This window comes from Puma concolor, unplaced genomic scaffold (genome assembly GCF_028749965.1).
Source record: "Puma concolor isolate L17-30 unplaced genomic scaffold, mPumCon1.1.hap2 unalloc_scaffold_27, whole genome shotgun sequence".
NCBI classification, from domain to species: domain Eukaryota; kingdom Metazoa; phylum Chordata; class Mammalia; order Carnivora; family Felidae; genus Puma; species Puma concolor.
This window is the reverse complement of record NW_028240233.1, coordinates 352899-380123: the sequence shown is the minus strand read 5'-3', so window position 1 is coordinate 380123 and position 27225 is coordinate 352899. Positions and strand designations below refer to the sequence as shown.

Genomic DNA, 27225 nt, shown 5'->3' with positions numbered 1-27225 from the left:
ATGCTCTGTCTCTCTCTGTCCCCAGAATAAATAAACGTCGAAAAAAATATTAAAAAAAAAAAAAAAAAAAAAGAAAGGAGCTTTATAGCAGAGGTATCCAAATAACCAGTAAACATGAATGCTCAACATCATTAATCATTAGGGAAATCCAAAAATAACAGTGGGATACCACAGCATGCTCACCAGAATGGCTACAATGGAGAAGAGAGATAATACCAAGTATTAGCAAGGATGTAAAGCAATTGTTGATGTGTCAAATGGTACAACTGCTTTAGAAAATGGATTGACAATATCTACTCAAGTACACACAATCCCATCTTACAACAAAGAAATTTCATTTCTAGGTGGATGGCCTAGAATTGTGCACATATGTTCACCAAAAGGCATATACAAGAATATTCATAGCAATATGTTCTTCATAACTGCTCCACACTAGAAATGTCCTGTGATGGTAGACTGGATACATATCTTGTGGTATACTGACCCAGTGGAATATCGCACGGCAATTCAGGTACAACGAGCTAGTCAGAAATCATTTTACCTACTACCGCACATTCTCTAAAGATCTCCTTGACTATAATTTGACTGTACAATATGCAGCAATGAAAACTAACAAACTGCCGCTACATGCAACAATGTGGACAAATCTCAGAGAATAAGATGTAATACAATGTTACATGAAAGAAGTCAGACATCATGGAACACAGATCAGATGACTGCATTTATACAAATTTCAAAAGCGGGTGAAACTAATCTGTGGTCCTAGAATACAGGCTGCAGTTACCTCCAGAGAGTCCAGAGGACATGACTGTGAAGTGGTATAGTGGCTCTTCTGTATTATTGATAATGTATTCCTTCATCCAGGTGATAGATAAAGATGTATGTTCACTTGGTAATAATTCTTAAGCTGGACACATTACACAATGTAGTAATTACGTGTTTCATACTTCAGTAAAATCTTTATCACAGGAAAAAATATAATTTAGTGTAGACTTGGGATCTCATATTTATAGTAATTTCTCACTGACCTGTAATAACTTGTACTGAATCTATCAATGTTTTTAGATCAGTCTTCCCTTTAGCTAAAAAATAAGACATAATGGAGATACAAAGCAGGTTCTTTAAAAAATTATAAAATAAGAAACCAGAAATAAGCTACATTTCATTATTCCACATCACCATTTGGGCTCACTTGAATTGCTTAATTCTTAGTTTTATGACATTGATTCTATTTTACTTTTTTAAATTTTTTTAATGTTTTAATTTATTTTTCTTTGAGACAGAGAGAGACAGAGTAGGAGCAGGGGAGGGGCAAAGAGAGAGGGAGACACAGAATCCAAAGCAGGCTCCAGGTTCTGAGCTGTCAGCACAGAGCCTGACGCAGGGCTCGAACTCACAGACTGTGAGATCACGACCTGAGCTGAAGTCGGACGCTTAACCGACTGAGCCACCCAGGTGCCCCAAGACATTGATTCTATTTTAGTAAGCTGGCCTTTGACCCTTGAACCATAAAGTCTGGCCCATGGAAAAATATGCTTTTACTCAGCTCTTTTAGTCCTTATAAACAGGATAGAAAATACCATCCATGCAAGTTAATTCTCTAAAGGCCCTCAATTCTGGTAATGCTATGACTCTTAAGTATGAGTCTCTAGTGAAGAAAAGTCTATTTTCATCTCTGGTTCATTGCTAATATACTCTGATTCTCCCTGTTGCTCAGAATTGCTGCAAATGATTACAATGTACTAGAAGTAAGTATTAGTGGCCTGACCAAAGGCAGTTTTTGTTTTCCTTAGGAATCATTCACTTTTTCGCTCATTTACTCTATCATCTCTCACTCAACATTTATAGGGTGCTTACTTATAGGCCAGACACTCTGCTACGTACTAGATACAGAATAACCTTTTCTATTCTAAGGTCACATTAAAGTGACAAGACAGGCAAATAAACATACATTTACACAATGTGGCAATTATAATGAAAAATGTATGCAGTTATTGTGGAAACACAGAGAAGAGACATCTAATGGAGCCTGGGTATTTAAAGAACTTACTAGAAAAAGTGCCCTCAACTCTAATAAGCAATGGTGAGGAGTAGGTCAAACAAAGGGGAAGGGGAAACCCTCTGAATAGCGGGGAAAGTATAAACAAAACAAAGATGCGACAAAAAGCATGATATATGTATGCTTGGAATAAAAGTTCAATGTTAGTGAGGGTAAAATACTAGATTGAACAGATAAGGCCAACCCAGATAATGAAAGAGCTTGTTTGCCATAAAAAGGACTTGAGACAATCCCAAGTACCTAACTGAAAGCCATTAAAGGATTTTAAATTGGTGCAGAATGTCATCAGATTTGCATCTTATATGGATCACTCTAACGTCTAATATTTTGTGGAAGCCGTTGTAGTAGCTGAAGTCAGGAATGAAAGGACCTAAAATAGGGCAGTGGTAGCAGGGAGTGAGAGAAGCTGATGCATTTACCTATGGGATTTTTTCCAATGGTTTATTATGAAAATTTGTAAACATATAGCAAAGTTGAAGGAACTGTGCAATAAACACCCATATGCCCACCATCTGATTCTACTATTTAACATTTTACTATACTTGGCTTGTCACATATCCATCCATCTACCCATCTGCGTGCAGTAATTTTTAAATTTAGGTTTATATAAAGGTAAAACTTACAAAATTAGGTGACAGATAATCCAGATAGTGGTTGACAGGAATTGGGGGAATCAAAAATGAATTCCATATATCTAGCTTAGGTGAATAGATGGATAGGGAGAGCACAAATGAGATTGAGAATACAGGACTAGGAGACTGGACAGGAAAATACTGAATTCAGTTCTAAATTCTAAATTCAGTTCAGTTGGGAAAAAGAAGCATCCCATGGAATATCCAAGTAGAAATGTCTAGCAGGCATTTGGATACACCAGTCTGAAGCTGTATAGAAACACAGATTTACAGTCATAAGCATGTAGATGATAGGTTGAACAAAAGACAGTGATGAGATTACCCAGGTAGAGTATGCAAAATGAAAATCAAAAAATGAGAAGATCCAGGTTAGGAGGAAAAAAACACAGAAGCCAAAGGAGAATAATTTCAAGAAGGTGAGGATTATCACCAATACAAAAGACCGTAGAAAGCTCCAATGAAAAGTGAATAATGTCTAATGCAACTAGCAAATGGCAGGTTACTGGTGCCCGGAGAGAACTTTCAGTGGTATTATGGGGCTGTGTCCGAAGAGAGGGATGATGGGGAATGTGGGAAGGGTACACAGTGGGCTTGCATTTATTTCCTTTCCCATCGTTTAACTGTGCTTCCTCAACATTCCCAGATGTGAAAGATGGTCTTGGAATCAGTCTAGTCAAGTGCTTTGTGTTCTATATACATTCAGAAAATGGAAGACAGGATTAGTTCTTGTTCTAGAACTACATTTTTCCCTACATTTTACATCACAAAATTAATCTGGTTTCAGAATAACGCTTACATAGACCCTCGAGACCAAATTTTCCTGAAAGACTTTTTATATCTAAAATGAGTCACCATAAAGTGGAAGTTTTCTTTTCATCTCTCCAGAATCTTCTTTGGCGAGTTCAAAGCCCATGTTCCCTAGTATCTCGTCCAGGTCTCTGACAGCTACTGTCTCTCCTCAGGGAAAGAGAAAAAAATATGAAAATTCCTACTAATGCTGAAATGTTCCATATATTTTACCCATTCATTATAGACTTGGCAGAAATATGCAAGATCCATGGAACATGTTTCAGTTTACGGCAGGGCTTCAATACGGTTAGAATTAAGCTCACTTCTCTTAAACCTTTTTGGAAAAATAACCATATACACCATAAACTTCTAAAGGAACAGAATTAGTTTCCAGTGTATAATTTTTATGATAGAAACAGGCAGGGGGCGCCTGGGTGGCTCCGTCAGTTAAGTGTCCGACTTCAGCTCAGGTCATGATCTCACAGTTCCTGGGTTCAAGACCCACATCTAGTTCTGTGCTGACGGCTCAGAGCCTGGAGCCTGCTTCAGATTCTGTCTGTCTGTCTGTATGTCTCTCTCTCTCTCTCTCTCTCTCTCTCTCTCTCTCTCTCTGCCTCTCCCCCACTCATGCTCTGTCTCTGTCTCTCAAAAGAAAATAAATGTTAAACATTTTTAAGAAAAATAAATGGGCAGTTCCAGTGAAACGAGAACATCACCATGGTTGGAGTAAGAACACAAGGGTTGAATATTGTTCTCTACTATTTATTATCTACTGGAACTTAGGTAAATAACCTAACTTTGAGTCCTAGTTTTCTGTTGTATGAAACAAAGATGAGACTATCTTGCAGAGCTTCTGTGAAGATAAAATAACACTTATGAAAAGATCTAGAATTCTGTCAGGTATGTAGCAGACGTTTGATACGTTTTGTTTTAAATTTTTTTTTACATTTATTTATTTTTTAGAGACAGAGCGAGACAGAGCGAGACAGAGCAAAGCGGGGGAGGGGCAGAGAGCGAAGGAGACACAGAATCTGAAGCAGGCAAGCATTCAGCACAGAGCCCAACGTGGGGCTCGAACCCACGAACAGGGAGATCATGACCTGAGCTGAAGTCGGTCACCTAACCAACTGAGCCACCCAGGCGCCCCGCGTGATACATTTTAATAACTACATCTAAGCCAAAGTAGCATTGGCTTCCTTTTTTTTTTTTTTTTTTTTAGCTCTAACTAGATTCATTGCCTGTGCTAACCAAAATCACAGAATAATTACATTCTTATTCTGCATTTCACAATTAACCTGCAGTAATAAATTCTGTCTCTTGTCTTGGAAAATTTGTTAAAATTCATATCAATAAGATCAATATAAAAGCCCCAAAGAAAACAACCTGCCAAGATAAAATAATTTCAATTATATTGAATCCATATGTTGGAGAGTATCAGGATTCTTTATCACACGATTAGGAAGTAAGACAATAAGTGATCCATTGCGAGTGGTTTGTTGATTCATCATCAATCTCACCTTGGAAAGGTAAGATTTCACAATGATACAGCTTCCTGTTAGCTAAAGACAAGGCAAAATTCAAATCACAGAGAAAGAGAAGTGGAATTCATAGAACTGCTTAAGTTTCATAAAGAAGCACTTTTCTCATTTGGCTTATACATCTGGAATACCTATCTCCATAATAATATAAAAGTTAGGTCAAAATCTTTTCCCCTTGAAGCAGCTGTGAGTGACATCCTGCCATGTTGAAACATGTGGAACAGGTATGACATTGTAAATTGTACTCATGTATTTTTCTTCTTCATATTCCTTTTCTTCCATAAAATTTTTCCTATTCAGCCATAGAATTTATATAACTCAGAGGAAAGAGGGTTTTTTTTTAATTTTCAAAAGCTACTTTTTATAAAGCAAACCTGAAAATCTAACATTTCGTTTTACTGTGAACCAGAGGGTTGAAAGGGAAAAAAAAAAATGACACAAGGAAGCTCCCTTTCCCCCTTCTTCCCGTATCCTATTTGGTAAGAAGAGGAGGGGAAAAGTCTGTTAACTACCTGAAGGGAGTGGGTGAGGGGAGGAGAAACAGGTGATGGCGGAGAAACAGTTTCACATCTGAAAGTGGTATCACACTGTATGTTAACTAACTGGAATTTAAACAAAAACTTAAAAAATAGAGTTAACCTAGCTTCTTCCGGTTTAATATAAAAAGTTCCTTTTTGGTTGACCTAGTTTATTTTGGGAAATTCTCAGTTTTTCAAATCTTTCCGCACGTCCGCTCTGAGAGGCCTCCTCGTAGTATCAGGGAAAGCTTGGGGGTCCTGCTGCCCGTAAAGGAGGGCGGCCAGACCTTGGGTTGCCCTCTGGATTCTCGATAGCTTCTTCAACAAAATCCACATTTCATGAGCCCTGACAGCCCATTTCATGAGTCCTGACATCTCCTGCTGAAGTTGATGGCCTGAGAAACTTGTGGTCTGTGTCGTTGTGGTCTGTGTCGTTGTTGTTTTGTTTTTTAGCAAAGTCAAGGTTCTTTGGTCCTTCCTTCACTAACTTGGTTGGCTAAGCCCTAGCATTCACTGGTGATGAGGTCCTCTGTGTCTCAGTCAAGTATTCTATTAGTCCCGAGACCATACTGCCTACTCCATAGCCTCTGGAGGGATCACCTCTCCCTTTGACTTGGTGTCCCATGGCAGACCCACTGACCTCCATCTCTGAGAAACCTTCTACATTGCTTACTGGGAGTACGTGGGAAAACTGGATATCCTTCATACCACACAAAGCCAAAGGGGGCAAAGCGGCGGCCTGTTTCCAGCCCTCCCTCTGCCTAAGAACACCATACCACAATATCTATTCTGGTGAAAATGGCATCTTGTCTGGACACCCAATGAGGTGGTGACATCCCAGAGTTCCAAATAGGAAGCACGACAAAAGGTCTCCTTGGTTTTTTCTATACCCTCACTCCCATCCCATCAACACATCTAGAGTTTTTCTTCTATCTTACCTCCTATCAAGGTTTGATTAGAAAGAGGGGTTGAGGGTAGAGATGACGGGGATGTGCAGCAGGCAGCAAGAACACTTAAACCTTTTTTTGAGAGAGAGAGAGAGAGAGAGATCTTTATCTCTATTTCTCCCCCCAGTTGCACTTTCTTAAACCATAGATTCATAAATACAGAGAACAAACTGTTGGTTGCCAGAGGAAAGGGGAGTTGGGGGGGGGGATGCATGAAATAGGTAAACAGAGTCACAAAGATGAAAAGTACAGCATAGGGAATATAGTCAGTAATATAATAACGTTGTATGATGACAGATGGTAACGACATTTACCATGGTGAGCAGTTAAATAGATAATTATTGAACGGCTACATTGCACACCTGAAACTAGTATAACGTTGTATGTCAACTACACTTCAATAATTTAAAAAATATTGCTAAGAATACTGTTGCAAAAATATGTTTTAAAAGCATTACTATCTCAGGTGCGCCTGGGTGGCTCAGTTGGTTAAGTGTCTGACTTCAGCTAAGGTCATGATCTCATGGTTCATGGGTTCAAGCCCTGCATCGGGCTCTGTGCTAACAGCTCAGAGCTTGGAGCCTGCTTCTGATTCTGTGTCTCCCCATCTCTCTGCCCCTCCCCCCCTCGCAAATCAATAAAACATTTAAAGAAGTTTAAAGCATTGCTCTCTCAGTTTTATATCAACTTCTTACCTGTAACGGTTTCAGCTTTATTCATTAGTTTATTAGGTTCAACTGTTCCATCAGCTGTAAAATGAGGTACAAATTACAGAGATCATAATGAGATTCAAACACATGAAATTCTTTTTTTTTTTTTTAATTTTTTTTTTTTCCAACGTTTATTTATTTTTGGGACAGAGAGAGACAGAGCATGAACGGGGGAGGGGCAGAGAGAGAGGGAGACACAGAATCGGAAACAGGCTCCAGGCTCTGAGCCATCAGCCCAGAGCCCGACGCGGGGCTCGAACTCCCGGACCGCGAGATCGTGACCTGGCTGAAGTCGGACGCTTAACCGACTGCGCCACCCAGGCGCCCCTCAAACACATGAAATTCTTAACTGTGAAACAGAGCATAAGAAATCAACAATTTCCCATGATTTTTACTACAACTGTACTTCTCTCCCCCCGCTCCGCCCGTGCCTTCATATTCTTTTCTGTGCTCCACCCCACCAGGTACATAACCCTACACACCAGTATTGCCATTCAAAATGCTTTTATTACCTGCCCTGGTCTATAAAGTCCACGTTAGGACTACCTCACCTCTATTCCCACTTCTCTGCAAACTAGGGGGTCTGGGACATGAGCAGTCATCTCATGTAAAAATAATTCCATTTTTACAGACTGATTCATTTAGTCCTGTTTCCTTCACATCCAGTTCCCTGTCGATGTCAGTTAGGCCCTTCCACTTTCATGCTCCCCTTGCCTGTGGAACCCTGTCTGGTCCTAGCTGTGGTTCCCATTGCTCGCTCATCGCCCTCCTTGGTCAACCTTGTGACCGATCAGGTATGATCATATCACCAAAAGGGGGGAGGCAAGATAAGGGCTTTTTATCACATTTTGATTTTTTTTAACATTTATTCATTTTTGAGAGACAGAGAGACAGCGCGTGAGAGGGGGAGGGGCAGAGAGAGAGGGAGACACAGAATCCAAAGTAGGCTCCAGGCTCTGAGCTGTCAGCACAGAGCCCGAAGCGGGGCTCAAACTCACCAACCGCCAGGTCAGGAACTGAGCTGAAGTCGGACACTAAACCGGCTGAGCCACGCAGGTGCTCCTCACATTTTGTAATCATATAAAAATAGTAGATAAATTGCTTAATGGTTAGGTTGTTCCACAACTTTCAACATTTTGATATTTTTTCATCAGATTTGCAAGTTAAAGGATTTGTCAGTGTTTCTTTAAATGACAGTAATGCACGTTACCCTATGCATAAAATGTTCTTAGATTTATAAAGTTGAAACTCCTGCCTTTTAATATTGTAAAAAACAAACAAACTTGTATCTTGTAAATTTTTTCCTGCATTGAGCTATTTAATAGCAGTGTAATACAGCTGTATTTATTCTATAGAAATCCTTTTCTTCGGAAGCTGATTCTTTATCATGTCTTGATTCTGTTTTCAAAGTGCAGAATAGCATTTTAAAAGGAGAAAGGAGGAAAAATTGAAAAAAAAAAGTTTAAAGAGCAGAATGTTGTGTGCTAGGCCTTTCGTGGTGGATTGGACTGGGTATACATGGTAACGGTGGCAGTTTAGGATGCTACCCCGCTCCTAAAGTCCGAGCCCTTCGTCGGGCTCGGTGCTGACGGCTCAGAGCCTGGAGCCTGCTTTGGATTCTGTGTCTCCCTCTCTTTCTGTTCCTTCCCCGCTCATGCTCTGTCTCTCTCTCTCTCTCTCAAAAATAGAAAACATTAAAAATTTTTTTTAAATAATAAAAAGAATATTGTGGGATCTTAATGATGCTTTTTGAATCAGTGATACAGAGGAAAGGTTGCCAAAGTATTCCTAGAAACGTAAGTTTGGATCTAAAGTACTAACATAACATAGCAAATACATTTCCATCTTTCTTCCACACCTCCCAAATGGAACTTTTGGAAACCATAACATTTATTCTCAAGGAGGAGAGCCTAAAGCATAACACTTAAGGTAACTTTTTTTTTATTTTTATCATTTTCTATGGTTCTTTCTATAAGAATTTTATATCTAAGAAGTTTACATTAATAAAAAGACTTCTCACAACATAGAACCATGTGAACCATGTCTATGTCTATGTCCCCTTCCACTGACAGGTGCTTCAGAATCTTACAAAACTCTTTACCTGACATCTCCATCTTCATGTTTCCTAGAAAAGTGTCTAAGTTGCTGTCATCAACCTTACTTCCTAGGAGAAAAATAGAAGCGGTAAAAGCTATGAGAATGGGAAATGCTAATAATTTTCAATTTCAGAAAAATACTTCCTATTATCTTCACATCGCTATATTCCATTTCAGTGTGAAAAGAAGAGTCTTTTGACATGTATTCAGATGCACACTTTCAGTTATTCTATCAGAAATAGAAACATGTTCTTTTGATCATTTTAAAGAGAATATGGCTATAAGCACAGGAACATTTAACCCAGTACAGCCCATATGATATTAGACAAGAAGTGTTACTGGCTGATGTTGAGGGAACAGTTAGGAGCCAGTATGTAAAATGTGGTAGGGGCACCTGGGTGGCTCAGTCGGCTGAGCGTCCGACTTCGGCTCAGGCCATGATCTCACGGTCTGTTAGTTCGAGCCCTGTGTCGGGCTCTGTGCTCACAGCTCAGAGCCTGGAGCCCGCTTCGGATTCTGTGTCTCCCTGTCTCTCTGACCCTCCCCCGTTCATGCTCTGTCTCTCTCTGTCTCAAAAAAATAAATAAACATTAAAAAAATGTGGTAAATAAAGAGTCATGTAGCCATAGAATGAGGAATCAATTTTCAGCTTGTACTCAGAGGAAAAAGTGATTTCTCTTCCAATATGATACATTCGGTATTCTCTGCCAGCCAATTCATCAGGAAGATATAACAATCATAAATGCAGATGAGCCAAATTAGAGAGTCTAGAAAGTATATAACAGAACTGACAAAATTTCATGGAGAAATAGAAAATACAACAATCATAATGAGAAATGTGAGCATCAAAAACACATGAGAAAAAGGTAGTAAATAACAAACAAGGCCAACATGGTTAATAGTGCTTAAATATTAAGTTTAGATCTGAAACTTTTTGGAAGCTAAGGCATAAAAGGGAACTCAGGTTATTACCTACACAAAGAAGCACACTGGTCTTTGGAAGAGAGAATTTTTTTTTCTGATATTAAATTTCAAGGAGTGCCTGGGTGTCTCAGTCAGTTAAGCATCCAGCTCTTGATTTCAGCTCAGATCAGGATCTCATGGTCAATTGTGGGATGGAGAGCCACATCAGGCTTCACGATGGAGCCTACTTAAGATTCTTTCTCCCTCTCCCTCAGCCCCTCCCCTGCTGGTGAGCACACGTGCCCTGTCTCTCTCTAAAAAATCAATCAATCAATCAATCAATCAATCATCTAAAGTTCAAGACACTTTTCATCACTAAATAATCTAATGGGCAACATCTTCTGACGATATAGTGACACTCTTGATATGGCTATTTTTAACACCAGTTCCCAAAAGCAGTTGATATATACTATCAGGAAGTTGTCTCAAAAAAGGCATTTCTAGGGACGCCTGGGTGGCTCAATCAATTAAGCATCCGACTCTTGATCTCAGCTCAGGTATGGATCCCAGGCATTTCTACAAAACATCTCTCCATAAATATTTTTTTGCTTATCAAAGCTACATATATGTGCTTATCCAAAAGTAGGTGGAAATGGTCAAAGAAGTAAACCTTGAATTTCTGCAACCATAGAGGGCACTTAAAAATGGACAATATGAAGTGGTTTGAATGTGTGTATAATTTTGGCTTGGTGTCAGAGATATTCTTCTCACTTAAATGTGCAAAATGTAAATCATTCCTTCCTTTTCAGCACCATCTGGCAAGAAAGGGCAGCTTATCAGAGAATTCAGAGGCTTAAGGTTACAGAAATACTATGCAAACCAAAAGAAGAAAAGGGTCCTTAACATTGTAATTGACAAACATTGTGCTAAAATTAAACTTTGAATTAGTGTATAAAGAGAAACTAGGGGCAAAAACATGGAGCTCATACAAAGAAATAACCGAAGAAAACAACGTTGAAATAACAAAAGAAAAAAAACAAACCTGAAGAAAAATTCTCCTAACAGTAACAAAGATTTTCACTCATTTCTTAAAGAAGAATTATTGTAAATCAATATCAGGAACCCACTATTTATCATACTCATATGTCTCACACAATTACACTTGAGTTAAAGTAGAGTAACTTGCAAACAGTGTAATTCTAAGTGCTGGTTTAGTCATTTTAATTAATGTGATTTTTTTTCTTCACAAGGTCCTTAGTGGAAAGATAACTGCAGTCAAGACTCTGGTCTCAGACTAGGCAGAAGAGGTAACTAGAACTCTCTAAAGGGCATGTTCTCATGTGCTACATACACATTTGACATGTGTGGAGTAAAGATACTAGAAAATTATGCCAGTGGTAAATCAGTTTAAGACCATCTCAAAATCTAGCTAGGGTTTTCCCAAGAGATCTATAACCTACATATCATTAGCTATCTCCATTCAACTGAAAATTCTTACTTTCAGGTAGAAATGAAAATCCTGAACTGACTAAATTGCCAATGAACCCTTCTAAATTCACTTTCCCATCTTCTGAAAGAAAAAATGCATGTCAGAGAACAAGGAATATGAACAGAGATTGGCAACTGTAATTGCTATACTGAAAAACGTTTGATATTTTGTAGATTCCATCAAAAAGACAGACTCATGCGTATCATTCAGACACATACCCTCCTACCGTATAGATCCTCCTCTGTATGATGCTACTTAAAATAAGTAGAACCCAAGTGGGTAGTTGGTAGAAAAGAGCTCGGATAATCCATGAAGTGGATAAACGCTTTAAGGATTCTTGAAAAGTTCAAACACATGCATGTCAGCTAAGATAAAGGATACCTAGAAATGTTAAATACTCACCCGTGATAGCCACATTCTTCCGGGATCTTTGAATCGCATCTTGGGGTAATGGAACTCCTATATTTTTCATCATGGAGTCTAGATCATCAGGAGTGACCTCATTTTTCCTAATGGCGGCCAAAGTTTTCAAGGGGCCTTCTTTTTCTATATTCAAAAAAATATGCAATACATGAAGTTAAAAAATATGCAATATTCAGTGGGTCCTGAGTGACAATAATTACTACTAGTAGTACTACTACTGCTACTTCTACCACTTATTAAGTATTCAGCTTAGTGCTTGCTAAGCACTATGCTGAGTGCTTTATACACACCATCCCATTTTATCGTTTAAAAAAATTTTTAGAATGTTTATTTACTTTTGAGAGAGACAGAGACAGGGTGGGAGTGGGGGAGGGGCTGAGAGAGAAGGAGACGCAGAATCTAAAGCAGGCTCCAGGCCCTGAGCTGTCAGCACAGAGCCCTAGGCGGGGCTTGAACCCACAGACCGCGAGATCATGACCTGAGCTGAAGTCGGATGCTTAACTGACTGAGCCACCCAGGCACCCCTCCACCATCCCATTTTAATACAAAGATTCTGTGAGGTTGTTACCAATATTTCCCTTATTTAACAGATAAGGAAACCTAGCCTTAGAGAGGCTAGTCTGTCTAAGCATACACAGTTATTAAATGTAAAGCCAAGTGTGAAGTGCAGGCTATCTGATTTCATAGAATGTTTAGGCGCTAGGCTAAACAGGGCATTGTAAATATTTAATTTGAGATTGAGGAATGATTACATATAAAGGAATCTCAGGACATCCGCTTATACTCATCTCTGGCATATCAGAGGCTGGGAATTCCATTAAAGCTAGGATAACTAAGCATAAAAGTAATTCTAGCAATTCTCTTGCCAAAAATTAGATAACCAGCCATAGTTTGATGTGACTATTCTTAATTTTTTTCATTCAGTGGATACTCGGATATATCCAACACATACATACAAAAAGTCCCCCAAATAATGGAAGGATTAGTTAGCACTGCTATCAATACCAAAAAAAGGTAACATTCATTTCTGAAAGTATCATGGTTCAATTGTTCAAGTAAGAAAACACATTTTAAACGTATTATGATAAACACTATCACATCATAAACATTAATCCTGTAAGAGATTTGCTTATAAACCACATACCTAGGAGAGTTTTATAGATCCCATTCAGAAAACCAGAGATTAAGGACAAAATATTTTGTCAGTTGAAAAAACATACCATTTGGGTCACATCCTAAACACCTACACTCTAGGGAATAATTTCATTTTTGTAGCTACCTAAATTAGGCCTTCTGAATTTTGTTCAGTTTCAATCTTGGGAATTAAAATTTAGAGGAAATTAAGCCATTTCAATTAATCTCAAGAACAAAGGCTCCAAGGAGACCCAGAAGTTCCACAGATATCACAGATATCTCACAGTTGGAGATGTCAATTAAATGAACACATTAAAACCAGATTACATTCAATGCCTCATGGCTAAGGCAGTGGAATAATGAGATGAATACCTCTTACAAAATATGGAGGAAGCTTGTATGTTTCAACATATTCCTACATGTTTCAATAGTTAATCTTCTCATGATAAAATCCCATTTTTATGAACATATAATAGGATAAAAAAAGAAAAGGTAACATTGATTTTTTTTTTTTTTTTTTAGTATAGCTGACACACAATGTTACATTAGTTCCAGGTATACAACTTAGTAATTTGACAAGTTTATACGTTATGCTCTGTTCACCACAAGTGTGAACCATCTGTCCCATTACATCACTATTACAATATCACTGACTGTATTCTTTATGCTGTGCCTTTTATTCCTGTGACTTATTCATTTCATAACTGGAGGCCTGTATCTCCCTCTCACCTTCACCCTTTTTGTCCAACCCTCAAGACCCTCCCTTCTGGCAACCATGAAGTTGTTCTCTGTATTTATAGGTCTGATTCTGCTATTTGCTTATTTATTTATTTGTTGTTTTGTTTGGCTTTATTTATTTATTTATTTATTTATAATTCTTCTTTGTATTTTTAAGTGAACTCTACACCCAATTTGGGTCTTTTTTTTTTTTTTTTTTTTTAACATTTATTTATTTTTGAGACAGAGAGAGAGCATGAACAGGGGAGGGTCAGAGAAAGAGGGAGACACAGAATCTGAAACAGGCTCCAGGCTCTGAGCGGTCAGCACAGAGCCCAACGCGGGGCTCGAACCCACGGACTGTGAGATCGTGACCTGAGCCGAAGTCGGACGCTTAACCCACTGAGCCACCCAGGCGCCCCCCCCCCAATTTCGGTCTTGAACTTAAAAGCTTGAGATCAAGAGTCACATGCTCTACCAACTAAGCCAGCTAGGTGACCCTGTTTGGCTTTTTTTAGATTCCACTTATAATTTGAATCATATGGCATTCATCTTTCTCTGTCTGATTTATTCCACTTAGCGTAATACCCTCTAGGTCCATCTATGTTGTCTGCAATGGCATGATCTCATCCTTTTTATGGTTTCCTTATTCATTCAGCTATTAACACTTAGTTAATCCCTTTTGAGTGATGGAAAAATACTATAAGTTCATAAAATTTAAGTCAAGAAAAGGTCAGGACTAGGATCCCTTCCTGATTCATCATCCAAAGTACATTTGTTACATACATGATGTGCTTCAGCATTAGAAAACTGCACAAATGCATATAATCAAAGCTAAAGGATTCCACTCAAAATTTTTATTGTTAAAAAATTCTCACTTACTTTGAACTTTTGTAAGATATGGCATTTTCATTAACTGAGTCAGGAAATCTTTTAAGTTCACTTTCCCCTCGTCTGAAAATGAAACATCAAGAAATGAATGGTCTTTCACCCAAAGATACAAAGGGATGAGGTCAAAAGATATGCATGCTTACCAAATCTTCAGAACCAAGTTAGTCCTGTTTTCTAACTCTGATTCTGCTAAACACACCTCAGACTATAAAAAGGAACATGATTATGATAACTCTTGCAGTCTTTTTTCTTGTAGAGCCAATGAGTGTTTCATGAATTTTACACACATTTTAACCACTTGGGACCATTGTTTTTTGGTAAGTTTCCTCTCTGGTATGACATTCTCTGAATTTTTCAGCATTACAAGTCCTACTACCACTATCTATGTTACGAGGGAAGAAGATATTCCCTACAAGTACCATAAACCAAACCCCAACCGAAATACCTAATGGAGACTATATATATACTTATAAGCAAAGATATATTAGTAAAGGAAGTGTGCATCTTTTGTTTTTTATTAGCCATGTATTTGGAACTGAAGAAGAAGAAAAGTACCCCTTTGCTCTGCATGTAAGTTAAACCTCCCACTGGCAGGATTCCAAAAACACCACTGTAGCCCTCTGAGGACCGTGGGGAAACCAAACTGGTAAGTGTGTGTCACCACACTAAGGCTTGGCCCTGCATTTCAGGGGCTTGAGAGAGCTGCACAGCTCCTGTCCAATAAAAACGTATGATTCAAACCTCAGGAGGCAAAGCGATGGGATGAAGACAGGAAGATTATACATCCCTAGGATAATTCAATATGAGACTAATCCAAAGCAAATTCTCAGCCAAGCCTAATAGGGAAAATCTAATGTTGTTGAACTCACTGCATCTGATTCCTAATCAATCAGCTCTGTGGGTTTATGAGTGAAAGTAAACACGAGTGTGATATGGAATAAATGACTCAGAAAAGAAATACTTACTATCCAGAGAAATGGATGTAAGCATCTCCTGCAATTCTTCCTCTGGCAAATAAATCCCCAAGCCTTTCAGTATAGGTTTTATATCATCAACAACAACTTTTTCATTGGTGACTTTGTTTAACGCCTTTGCAAGTTCATTAACCTCTATCCGGAGAAAATACTTTCAGTTTAGATGCAAATTCTAAACAATTAGCTTAAACTATGATTCAAAAAACTAATATAGATACCTAGCATTTTTTAAGCATTCACCTTAAACACTCTCTTGAGGTACATACACATCTAACTCTCATTGTATACCTACAAAATAGATCACTTATAGGGCAAACTCATAGTAGAAATTAAGCCTTGATATCTGTCTCCTTCTGTCCATCTATCTTTGCCTCTCAAGTTTCTTACATCCTTTCAGTATGTGTCCAGGGATCTCTCTGCTGCCCCTAGTCACTGCCACCTCAAATCTGCCTCTTTCCCGTCCCTTTATTAAACTTAATTTGTCTTATACTGATTCTCTTGTACTTAGAGCTGAGAACCTTGGTATACACAAGTAACCGCTAATTAATCTGCTGATAGAATTGTTATTGTTTTTAATATATGAAATTTATTGTCAAATTGGTTTCCATACAACACCCAGTGCTCATCCCAAAAGATGCCATCTCTTCAATACCCATCACCCACCCTCCCCTCCCCTCCCTCCCACCCCCCATCAACCTAGAATTGTTATTTTTTTAATAATTGGAAACCAATGTTAACAGAAGAGAGAGCTTTGCTTCCCCCTCCGTGTCAGTTTCCTTCTTATTTAATAACAATACTTTAATAGTGGCCTAAGATAGGTAATACAAAAGAATGTCTTAATGATCGTAATTTCTGATGCTGTGAAAGATCCTAGAGAGCTTTTTTTTTAGAGGTTAACTATCCTTCCTAGCACTTTAAGTACTTACGTATTCTGTCTAGGAAAAACCCGTATTTATTCTCTAATAGTATATAATCAATCTGAATTTAGCACTTTGGAATATGGATTTATAACTTCTGACTGTGATGACTGTACTTCCTAGGTACAAAATGTGCTGACACTGCCTTTGTATTCAGGTAAAACTTTTCTGCCTAGAAATAGACACCTAAAAATATGATAGCTATAAGGTAGTTAGTAATTCCATTATGTATTTGGGGAAAGACAAACTCAGCCATATTATAATTTGCACTGTTATAAAGTAGGTATTTTATCATTCAGATTTTGTGCATTCCCAAATCTATCCCACATCTTTCTACTTTATTCCTCACAGACATCTAAGTCATTCTCACATGTTTTCTTTGGGCAGGCTAGTCTCCTCATCTAGAATATACATCTAAATTCTCTCCCCAGTCCAGCAACCGGTTCAAGGTCCATCTGCTCCTTTAGGCTTCCCCAGATTATCATAGTTCATTCTGATATACCATGATATATAATAATGGCATAATATCAGTATATATAAGATGTATTCTTCTCATTATACTTAAATTCTTGTAGCTCTTGTGGCTGGTGCCACATGATCTAGTATACAATCTTCTAAATGTCTTTTTTCTTTCATCTCACCATAACCTCCCTTATGAGCACAAGACCCGTGTGCTATAATACTTCTACGATCTCTACCATGCATACCAAATAGACTCACTAATTGTTACTTGATTATTGACTAATGTATTTTCTCCTCTGCTCCCTTAATGTTTCCATTCCTCTAGCCTATTGTCATGCCTACCTACTATTCTACTTCCCTCCATTCTGTATTACTGAGCTTCTCAAATGAGTAATTTAGTATTTCTTGCCCCTATTTCATCATCCAATCTCTATTTTAAGCCCCCATAGCCCTCTTGGAATGATACTACTTTACATTTGACCACTTTTTATAACTTATGGGGTACTTCTATATTACTTCTTTTGACAGCCACAAAAAAATCTTACGAAATATATAGGACATGTACTATTATCTATAGTTCAGCACATATACCTGTATTTTATATTTAGATGAAGTGATTTGTCCAAGATCATGAGGAAGAAAACATGAGACTACAGGTCAAACATTCTGATGCAGAGCACAATGCTTCTGCTATTACAAAGAACAGCAAATAACCTCTCAACCCCCTTCTTTGTCAGATCTAATAATCTTAGCCTTCACCGTCCTCTGTACAATTTGGGTAGCTGACTACCTGCCCTCACGTCTTAATTAGCCTCCTTCCTTCCAATTACAGAATGAGTACACGCCATGCCACGTGCTTAATGATTTACATTTTAACGGTGTTTGGTCTTAATACTCTTTAATATCAAGTTTCATTTCATTTAGCAATGTATTTTCAACATTTTCCCTTGTCAGCATATTATTCTAGGAGTATTATTTTTAAATGATCACATAGTATTCCACTGCATCCTATCTTTCTAAACCAAAATTCAGTGGAATCCTAATAATGAACCCTCTTAGAATTTTCTTTCAGAAGAATTGGCCCAATTTACACGAATACGTAGGAAGTGAAAAAAAAAAAAAAGCCATTCATTTCACCACATCCTTTCCAACTCCTATTTTCTCCTTATTCTCTTCTTATTCTTCTGGAAGAACTGTAAGATCATGCTGTCAATCATTTCCTCCAACACCTTCCCACAAAAACATCTCTTCAGGAATTATATTACATTTATCAATTAAAGAGAAGTGACTTATGCATGATATGCGACATCTATCCATAAGATGGTAAAATCTTTCTCATTTTACCTTAAGGGGATTAGCATTAACTCAAAGATTGATAAAACAATCAAAGTAAAGAAATTGACTAAACAGATTAAGAATCTAGCCTAGAAGGTCTTGGTCATTGCTTTTTCTTCTCTATATTATCTCTGAGATTTATTTCTCCTGATTGTTATCCAGCTGTTACCTCCATGAGGCAATTACATGGCCAAATTACAGCTCCAGCTTTTCTCATGTGCCTATTTCTCTGGATAGTCTCTGAGGTACCATCATTGCTACTAACTTGAAATAAATATACTTTCAACTAGATTCATTCCTTCATTAACCTAAGTTGGAACCCATGGTTCTGTTTTCATTTGTTTCTCTCTAAACCCAGACACCACAGTTTTTTCCCCTTTTAGCATATCTCTTTCATTCATTTTTCCCTACTAGTCCATACTGAGGACCCTTTTCAGGTCCTCACCTCCCCAGGCCTGTATTATTTCCAAATGTTTCTAAATACTATTAAATACCACTCTTTCCCTCTCTCAATCCAATCTCCACACTGCAACGGGAGTGACTAGATTGATCATATCACTCTGTTGTTTAAAATCATTTCATTGGGGGCATCTGGGTGGCTCAGTCAGTTAAGCCTCTGACTTCGGTTCAGGTTATAATCTCGTAGTCCGCAAGTTCGAGCCCCACATTGGTCTCTGTACTGACAGCTCAGAGCCTGGAGCCTGTTCAGATTGTGCCTTCCTCTCTCTCTGCCCCTCCCCTGCTCACTCTCTCTCTCTCTCAAAAATAAACATTAAAAAAATAAATAAATAAATAAAAACACTTCATTGGTTTCCATTATATTTTGAACTCGATTCAAATTCCTTACCTTTATTTTCATTAAAGAATCTGAATGATCTGGTCCATGACCATCACTCGAACATCATCTTTTGCCAGTCTCTCCTTTTTTCACTAGACTTCAGCCAGAAAGGCCTTTCAGTTTCTTAAACATATGTGTTATTTCCTACCCTAGAACCATTCACAGCTTCTTCCTCTTGTCTGAAAGACGCTTCTGCCAACTCTTCCAGCAGCTGATTCCTTCTAATCCTGTAGGTTTCAGCCTAAATGTCACATGTCAGAACACACGCTTCCCTGGCCATCCTATTTAAATTAAGTCACTGCACCTTAACGCTCTACCGCCTCCTTGTACATTTCCTCCTTAACATTTAGCACAATTTGTAGTTATTTATTTGCTCAGCTGTCTTTCTTCAGTGAATTCTCTGGGGTCAGAGACCAGTATTTACCTGTCTTGGTTACCAGCATAGTGTCACTCATTTGCTGACTGAATGGATTAAATAAACGATCTTCCTGCTTCTAGTGGCTCCTTAGTCCAATCCACTGTTAAATCAATCTTTAGAGACAGCTTAGTACCTGACACTCTCTTGCCCAAAGAGTGTATTGAGACCTGTTTTGAGCAAAACATTTAACAGCTCCTCCAATGTAGACCTACCAACTATCTCTCATTCCTTATCTTTCAAATCCTACTTACACCTCTGATCTTTTCTTCCCTTTTAAATCTCTAGGTGTCAATGTTTTCTGGCTTTCCCTCTACCTATCAAGCAAGATGCTACCCTTCCTTCACAGTTCCTCCATTTTTTTCGTAGGAATCTAATCTTCACCCAAACTCTTAAAATAATATGCATCACTAATTTGCCCTTACAGAATACTAGTTATATTTTCATGTCAATGACCTATCTTTTCATCTAGATTTTAAGATTTCTCACGGCCTACTTTATGCATATTTTTGTGTTCAATACATGTGTGCTGATCACGATAATATTAATCGGTAAGTTACAGCATTGAATGAATTTTGAAACTGAACCATTAAACTACAATACAGTAAAAGAAATATCTGCACATGGAGTCCAACACTTGCTGTGGGGTCTTAGGTAAGGTACAATTTCCTCGAACTTCACTTTTCTCTTTCTTTATTGTAAGATTTCTACTTAACAGGATAGTCATAAAGAATAGTTAAAAAATAAATTATGTGAGGGGCGTCTGGGTGGCTCAGTCGGTTAAGCGTCCAACTTCGGCTCAGGTTATGATCTCATGACGATTTGTGAATTTGTGATTTCGAGCTCTGCATCAGGCTCTGTGCTGATAGCTCAGAGCCTGGAGACTGCTTTGGATTCTGTGTCCCTCTCTCTGTCCCTCCTCTGCTCATAGTCTCTGTCCCTCTCAAAATAAATAAATATTTTTAAAAAAAGAATAATTATAAAAAAATAAATTATGTGAAAGTGCTTGGTAAAACATCAAACACTATGCAAAAATATTATTTGCCAACCATTAATGATATTATTTGAAACCAAAGAAAATAAAGTATACCTTTAGAGACTATGAGATAAAACTATGTACTTTTGACCCTAAGATACTTTTAATACTGAAAATAAGAGTTAAAGAAGAGTTTTGGTAAGTTCCTAAAACATTAGGCAATTAACTCATTTTTAAAGTGAGTTAGATATTTTCAAAATTATACTCAAAAGTTAGAGCATCCATCATGGGACGCTGCAAAATGTTTCTTGGTACCACAATCGAAAAGACAAAGATTCAAGTTGGAAGGATCACTGATCCCAATAAGTTAAATATATGAATTTCCATCAGGGGTGCCTGGGTGGCACAGTCAGTTGAGCGTCTGACTTTGGTTCAGGTCACGATCTCGGGCTCTGTGCTGCCAGCTCAGAGCCTGGAGCCTGCTTCGGATTCTGTGTCTCCCTCTCTCTCTCTGCCCCTCCCCTGCTCACACTCTGCCTCTCTCTCTCTTTCCAAAATAAATAAACAAAAAAAATTTTTTTAAATAAAAATAAATTTCCATCAGAATGAGAATTCACATGTTCTCTATGCAACTATAAAAAGGAATGAGAAAGGCCTTTATATTCTGATATGAACAAATATCCAAAATATATTACTGTATTAAAAAATCAAGGATACAGAACAATGTACATGTCATGCTCTCACGTAAAAAGTGAGGGAGGGATAGGTATGTGTATATATATATATATATATATATATATATATATATATACATTCATACATATATATACATACATATATTCATATTTTCTCGAACGATCTAAGTACTTCCTGTCTCAAAAATAAATAAAACATTAACAAAAAATTAAAAAAAAAAAAAGAAACTAGTTACTTATTAGTTAGTTACTGGGGAAAAGGAATAGGAACTGAACAGACCAGGCAAGAAGGAGATTTTCATTGTGTATCTTTAAATACTTTTTTATTTATTTTTACTTAAAAAAATTTTTTTTAATGTTTTATTTTTATTTTTGAGACAGAGACAGACAGAGCATGAGCAGGGGAGGGGCAGAGAGAGGGGGAGACAGAGAATCCAAAGCAGGCTCCAGGCTCTGAGCTGGCAGCACAGAGCCTGATGCTGGGCTTGAACCCATGAACTGTGAGATCATGACCTGAGCCGAAGTCGAACGCTTAACCAACTGAGCCACCCAGTGCTCCAATACTTTTTTATTTATGATCTGTGTGAATGTATTACCTAATCAAAAACCTTAAATTTATTAAAACATTTTTAGGGTCACGTATTTTTGGCAACCTTGTTAGAAGACATATTATTTGCTTCAATTACAAACTTATAATGTTTCAAACTAGACTTACATGAACACAGGAAGCTCACCTTCATCTGAATACCCAAAATACTGAATGTATACCATTCATTTAATCTTGTAGCATATTAGTTATATGTTGATGTAAGTAGCCCATCACTTTTCAACAACTAGCTAAAAATTTCCTATATTCTGTGTTCAAAACTTCCTAATTATTCTCACCTCTAAAATCTCGAAAACGCTTAATGCTCTTCAGTGCTAAAAGGGCAGTCTTTAGAGAAGTATCTCCCTTTTCTGTGAAGACAAAAACAGAACAAAGAAAAATTAGTAGATTCAAGAAACATAAAGTACTTCCACAGCGAGCTAAATCGGTTCTCTTGCTGGCCCTTAAGGCATCTTATGGTTTTCTAGCTACGTAAACTTTTGTCCTGAATGCAATCTACAGTCTGCCTATTTAAATCCTATTCATGTCAAAACCAGCTCCTAAGTCTAGATTTCTAAAAAGCCTTCTGTTGAACCTAGATGATGCCCTCTAACCACTACTCTTTCCTTTTCCTTTCCTTCCCAAACTATTTTCTGGAAAGAAGTGTTCTTATTCATCACAATCATATTGTCATTCACACATCAAACTGGTCTTATCTAGCTTCCACCCTCTCAAAACTGCTTTTACCAAGTTCACCCATTAACTATTTATTGCCAAATCAATGAATACTTTTTTGGGGTCTTATTTAATACTTTCCTCTTTCATTCCCAAATTAATGAATACTTCTTAATTTGTTGGTCTTATCTAATACTTTCCTCCTTCAAACTCTTTTTTCTCTTTGTTTTGTTGCTATAGCTTTCTTTTGGTTTCTCTCCTACCGTTCGTTCTAGTTACTTCCTGTTACGTCCTTTATAAACTATTCTTTCTCCACCATTACTTAAATGTTAGCATTTCAGTGTCCTTGGCCCTCTTCTTGTTGCACTCTATAAACCATTCCTGAATTCTCTTGTCACTACAAACTGTATGTTGCTGACTCTCAAGTTTCTATTTCTAGGCTAGACCATTGTCTACTGCACATCTTCAACTCCGTGTCCACTCCATGCCCTCAAACACAGTATTTCCTTTTTGTGTGATATATTGAATGTGGTTCAATGAATTCAATGTGCGATATATTGAATGTGATTCAATGAATTCAGTGAATTCAAATGAACTGATGATTTTATTTCCATGCAAATAACAACTCTTTGGGACAGATCAGATACATTTTTTTACTTCCATATTGCCAAATTTTAATTTGACCGGTTCTACATTTATCCCCCTGTGGCAGCTGGAGCATTGACAGCAGACAGAAACTTTCCTCATTCCAGTCTATCAAGGAAAATCTGCAGTTAAAAACTTTGATCAGCAGGCATTCAGAGAATGGTAGGTGGCAAATAAAGATCCTAGTGGATTATTCTAATTGCATTTTGTTTTACCTTCATAACTTAAGAAGCTGTAAGAAAAGAGAGAGGACAACTTTCTCTGTGTGTGTTTTTCTTTTAATATAATTTATTGTCAAGTTAGCTAACATTCAATGTATACAGTGTACTCTTGGCTTCAGGAGTAGAATCCATGATTCATCGCTTACATACAACAACATACAGTGCTCATCCCAATAAGTACCCTCCTCAATGCCCATCACCCACTTTCCCCTGATCCCCACCCCCCCATAAATCCTTAGTTTGTTCTGTGTATTTAAGAGTCTCTTATGGCTTGCCTCCCTCTCTGTTTGAAACTATTTTTTCCCTTTCCCTTCCCCTATGATCTCTTGTTAAGTTTCTCAAATTCCACACATGAGTGTACACATATATCTCTCTTTCCTTGACTGACTTATTCCACTTAGCATAATACCCTCCAGTTCCATCCACGTTGTTGCAAATGGCCAGATTTCATTCGTTTTCGTTACCGAGTAGTAGTCCACTGTATATATAAACCACATCTTCTTTATCCATTCATCCGTTGATGGACATTTGGGCTATTTCCATAATTTAGTTATTGTTGATAGTGCTGCTATAAACATTGGGGTACATTTACCCCTATGAATCAGCATAATTTAGTTATTGTTGATAGTGCTGCTATAAACATTGGGGTACATTTGCCCCTATGAATCAGCACTCCTGTATCCTTTGGATAAATTCCTAGTAGTGCTATTGCTGGGTCATAGGGTATTCTGCTTTTAATTTTTTGAGGAACCTCCACACTGTTTTCCAGAGAGGCTGCACCACTTTTCATTCCCACCAACAAGTGCAAGAGAGTTCCCATTTCTCCACATCCTCACCCACATCTGTTGTTTCCTGAGTTGTTAATTTTAGCCACTCTGACCTGTGTGAGGTGGTATCTCAGTGTGGTTTTGATTTATATTTCCCTGATGATGAGTGATGTTAAGCATCTTTTCATGTGTCTGTTGGCCATCTGGATGTCTTCTTTGGAAAAGTGTCTGTTTGTGTCTTCTGCCTGTTTCTTCACAGGATTATTTGTTTTTCATGTGTTGAGTTTGGTAACTTCTTTATAGATTTTGGATACTAGCTCCTTATCCGATATGTCATTTGCAAATATCTTCCTCCCATTCCATCAGTTGCCTTTCAGTTTTGTTGATTGTTTCCTTTGCTGTACAGAAGCTTTTTATTTTGATGAGGTCCCAATAGTTCATTTTTGCTTTTATTTCCCTTGCTTTTGGAACTCTCATCACTGTTATTTAACAGAGTGTTGGAAGTCCTAGCTTAAGCAATCAGACAGCAAATGAAATAAAAGGCACCCACATTGGCTAAGAAGAAGTCAATCTTTGGCTTTTTGCAGATGACATGATACACTACATGGAAAACACAAAAAACTCCACCAAAAAGCTGCTAGAACGGATACATGAATTCAGTAAAGTCACAGGATATAAAATCAATGTACAGAAATTGGTTGCATTTCTATACACCAACAATGAAACAACAGAAAGAGAAAACAAGAAATCAATCCCATTTACAATTGCACCAAGAACCATAAAATACCTAGTAATAAACCTAACCAAAGATGTAAAAGATCTATATGCTGAAAACTATAGAAAACTTGTGAAAGAACTTGAAGAAGACACAAAGAAGTGGAAAAACATTCCACGCTCATGGATTGGAAAAACAAATACTGTTAAAATGTCGATATTACCCAAAGCAATCTACACATTCAAGGCAATCCCAATCAAAATTGCACCAGCATTCTTCTCAGAGCTAGAGGAAACAATGTTTCGATTTGTAGGGAACCACACAAGACCCCAAATAGCCAAAGTAATGTTGAACAGGAAAACCAAAGCAGGAGGCATCACAATCCCAGACTTCAGGCTCTACTACAAAGCTGTAATCATCAAGACAGTATGGTATTGGCACAAAAACAGACACATAGACCAATGGAATAGAATACAGAACCTAGAATCGGGCCCCCAAATGTATGGCCAACTAATCTTTGACGAAGCAGGAAAGAGTATCCAATGGAAAAAAGACAGTCTCTTTAGCAAATGGTGCTGGGAGAACTGGACAGTAACATGCAGAAGAAGGAAACTGGACCACTCTCTCACACCATACACAAAAATAAACTCAAAGCGGGTGAAAGACCTAAATGTGAGCCAGGAAACCATCAAAACCATAGAGGAGAAAACAGGCAACAAACAACCTGTTTAACCTCAGCTGCAGCAACTTCTTTCTCGACATGGCTCTGAACTTTCTGTGGTTTTGACAGTCGTATTTACATCCTTCTTTAATGAACACTGTACGAAGTTTTCACAGACTCTAAGTATGGATCTAGTTTGAAGTGTCTAGTGTCAATTTGCACAATGGATGCAGAGAAAAAAGAACTAGGATAATTGGATGTGCTAGATATATAAAAGTATTGACTAATGTTATTACAAATTATTTTTATCATATTCTCTTATTCATTTTCACCACTTTCTTTACTGGTGTATTACTTTATATTGAAAACAGAAGAGAGAATCCAGGAAATAAATATATATGTATATTTATATGATTTGTTACAAAACTACAAAGGAATTTCAGTATAGAAAGTATAGAGAAAATACAATCTTTTCAACAGTGGTGCTGGAACAAATGAAGGTCCATATGCAAAAACAAAACAAAACAAAAAGGAACTCTGATCCATACTTTATTCCACATACAAAGATTAACTCAAAATAGATCACAGAGCTAAAATACAAAACCAGAGGTGCCAGGGTGGCTCAGTCAGTTAAGCAGCCAACTTCAGCTCAGGTCATGATCTCCCGGTGAGTTTGAGCCCCGCCTCAGGCTCTGTGCTGATAGCTCAGAGCCTGGAGTCTTGCTTTGGATTCTGTCGCCCTCTCTCTCTGCCCCTCCCCCACTTGTGCTTTCTCTCTCTCTCTCTCTCTCTCTCTCTCTCTCTCAAAAATAAATAAAAATATTAAAAAAATATTTTTTAATGCAAAACCAAAACCCATAAAACTTTTAGAAGAAAACATATAATAAAACATTTGTAACCTTGGGTGAGGCAAAGTTTTCATACATGTGACACCAAAAGCACAATATGTAAAAGAAAAAAAAAACTAACTGGACTTCATCAAAATTAAAACTAATGCTCTTCTAAAGACACTTAAGAAAATGAAGACACTCAGAGAAAAATGTGCTCAGTAGAAGACTCGGAGAAAATATTTGCTAAGTATATATCTCATAAAGGACATGTATCCAGAATACAAACAGAAATACAAAAAAAACCCATCCAACTTTATTTTTTTTTATTATTTTTTTTAACGTTTATTTATTTTTGAGACAGAGAGAGACAGAGCATGAACGGGGGAGGGTCAGAGAGAGAAGGGGAGACACAGAATCCGAAACACGCTCCAGGTTCTGAGCTGTCAGCACAGAGCCCGACTCGGGGCTTGAACTCACGAACCGCGAGATCATGACCTGAGCCGAAGTCGGCGGCTTAACCGACTGAGCCACCCAGGTGCCCCAAAACCCATCCAACTTTAAAAGCGGGCAAAAGCTCTGCATAGACACTTTATAAAGAAGATACACAGATGACAAATAAGCACAGGAGAAGATGCTCAACATCATTAATCAGTGAGGAAACACAAAT

The 27225-nt window shown here is 37.8% G+C and overlaps 2 protein-coding genes across 6 annotated transcripts in view; one reads left to right on the top strand and one right to left on the bottom strand.

Moving 5' to 3' along the window:
• Positions 1–27225, bottom strand: part of LOC147571447 (EF-hand calcium-binding domain-containing protein 13-like) — a 157988-nt gene that overhangs the window by 8464 nt on the left and 122299 nt on the right. The window contains 7 exon segments of the mRNA XM_086696415.1: positions 3544–3648; positions 7179–7232; positions 9295–9357; positions 12084–12227; positions 14838–14909; positions 15812–15955; positions 22344–22416. Coding sequence (XP_086552541.1) covers positions 3544–3648; positions 7179–7232; positions 9295–9357; positions 12084–12227; positions 14838–14909; positions 15812–15955; positions 22344–22416 — 655 coding nt within the window.
• LOC147571450 (pleckstrin homology domain-containing family M member 1-like) overlaps positions 1–27225 on the top strand; it is a 191938-nt gene that overhangs the window by 147966 nt on the left and 16747 nt on the right. For 2 of the 5 annotated variants that reach the window (XM_086696389.1, XM_086696374.1), the window contains one exon: positions 15368–15492. The exons of the other annotated variants lie outside the window; for them this stretch is intronic. The gene's annotated coding sequence lies outside the window, so the exon portion shown is untranslated. The remainder of the gene's footprint in view (positions 1–15367; positions 15493–27225) is intronic. 5 annotated transcript variants of the gene reach the window in all.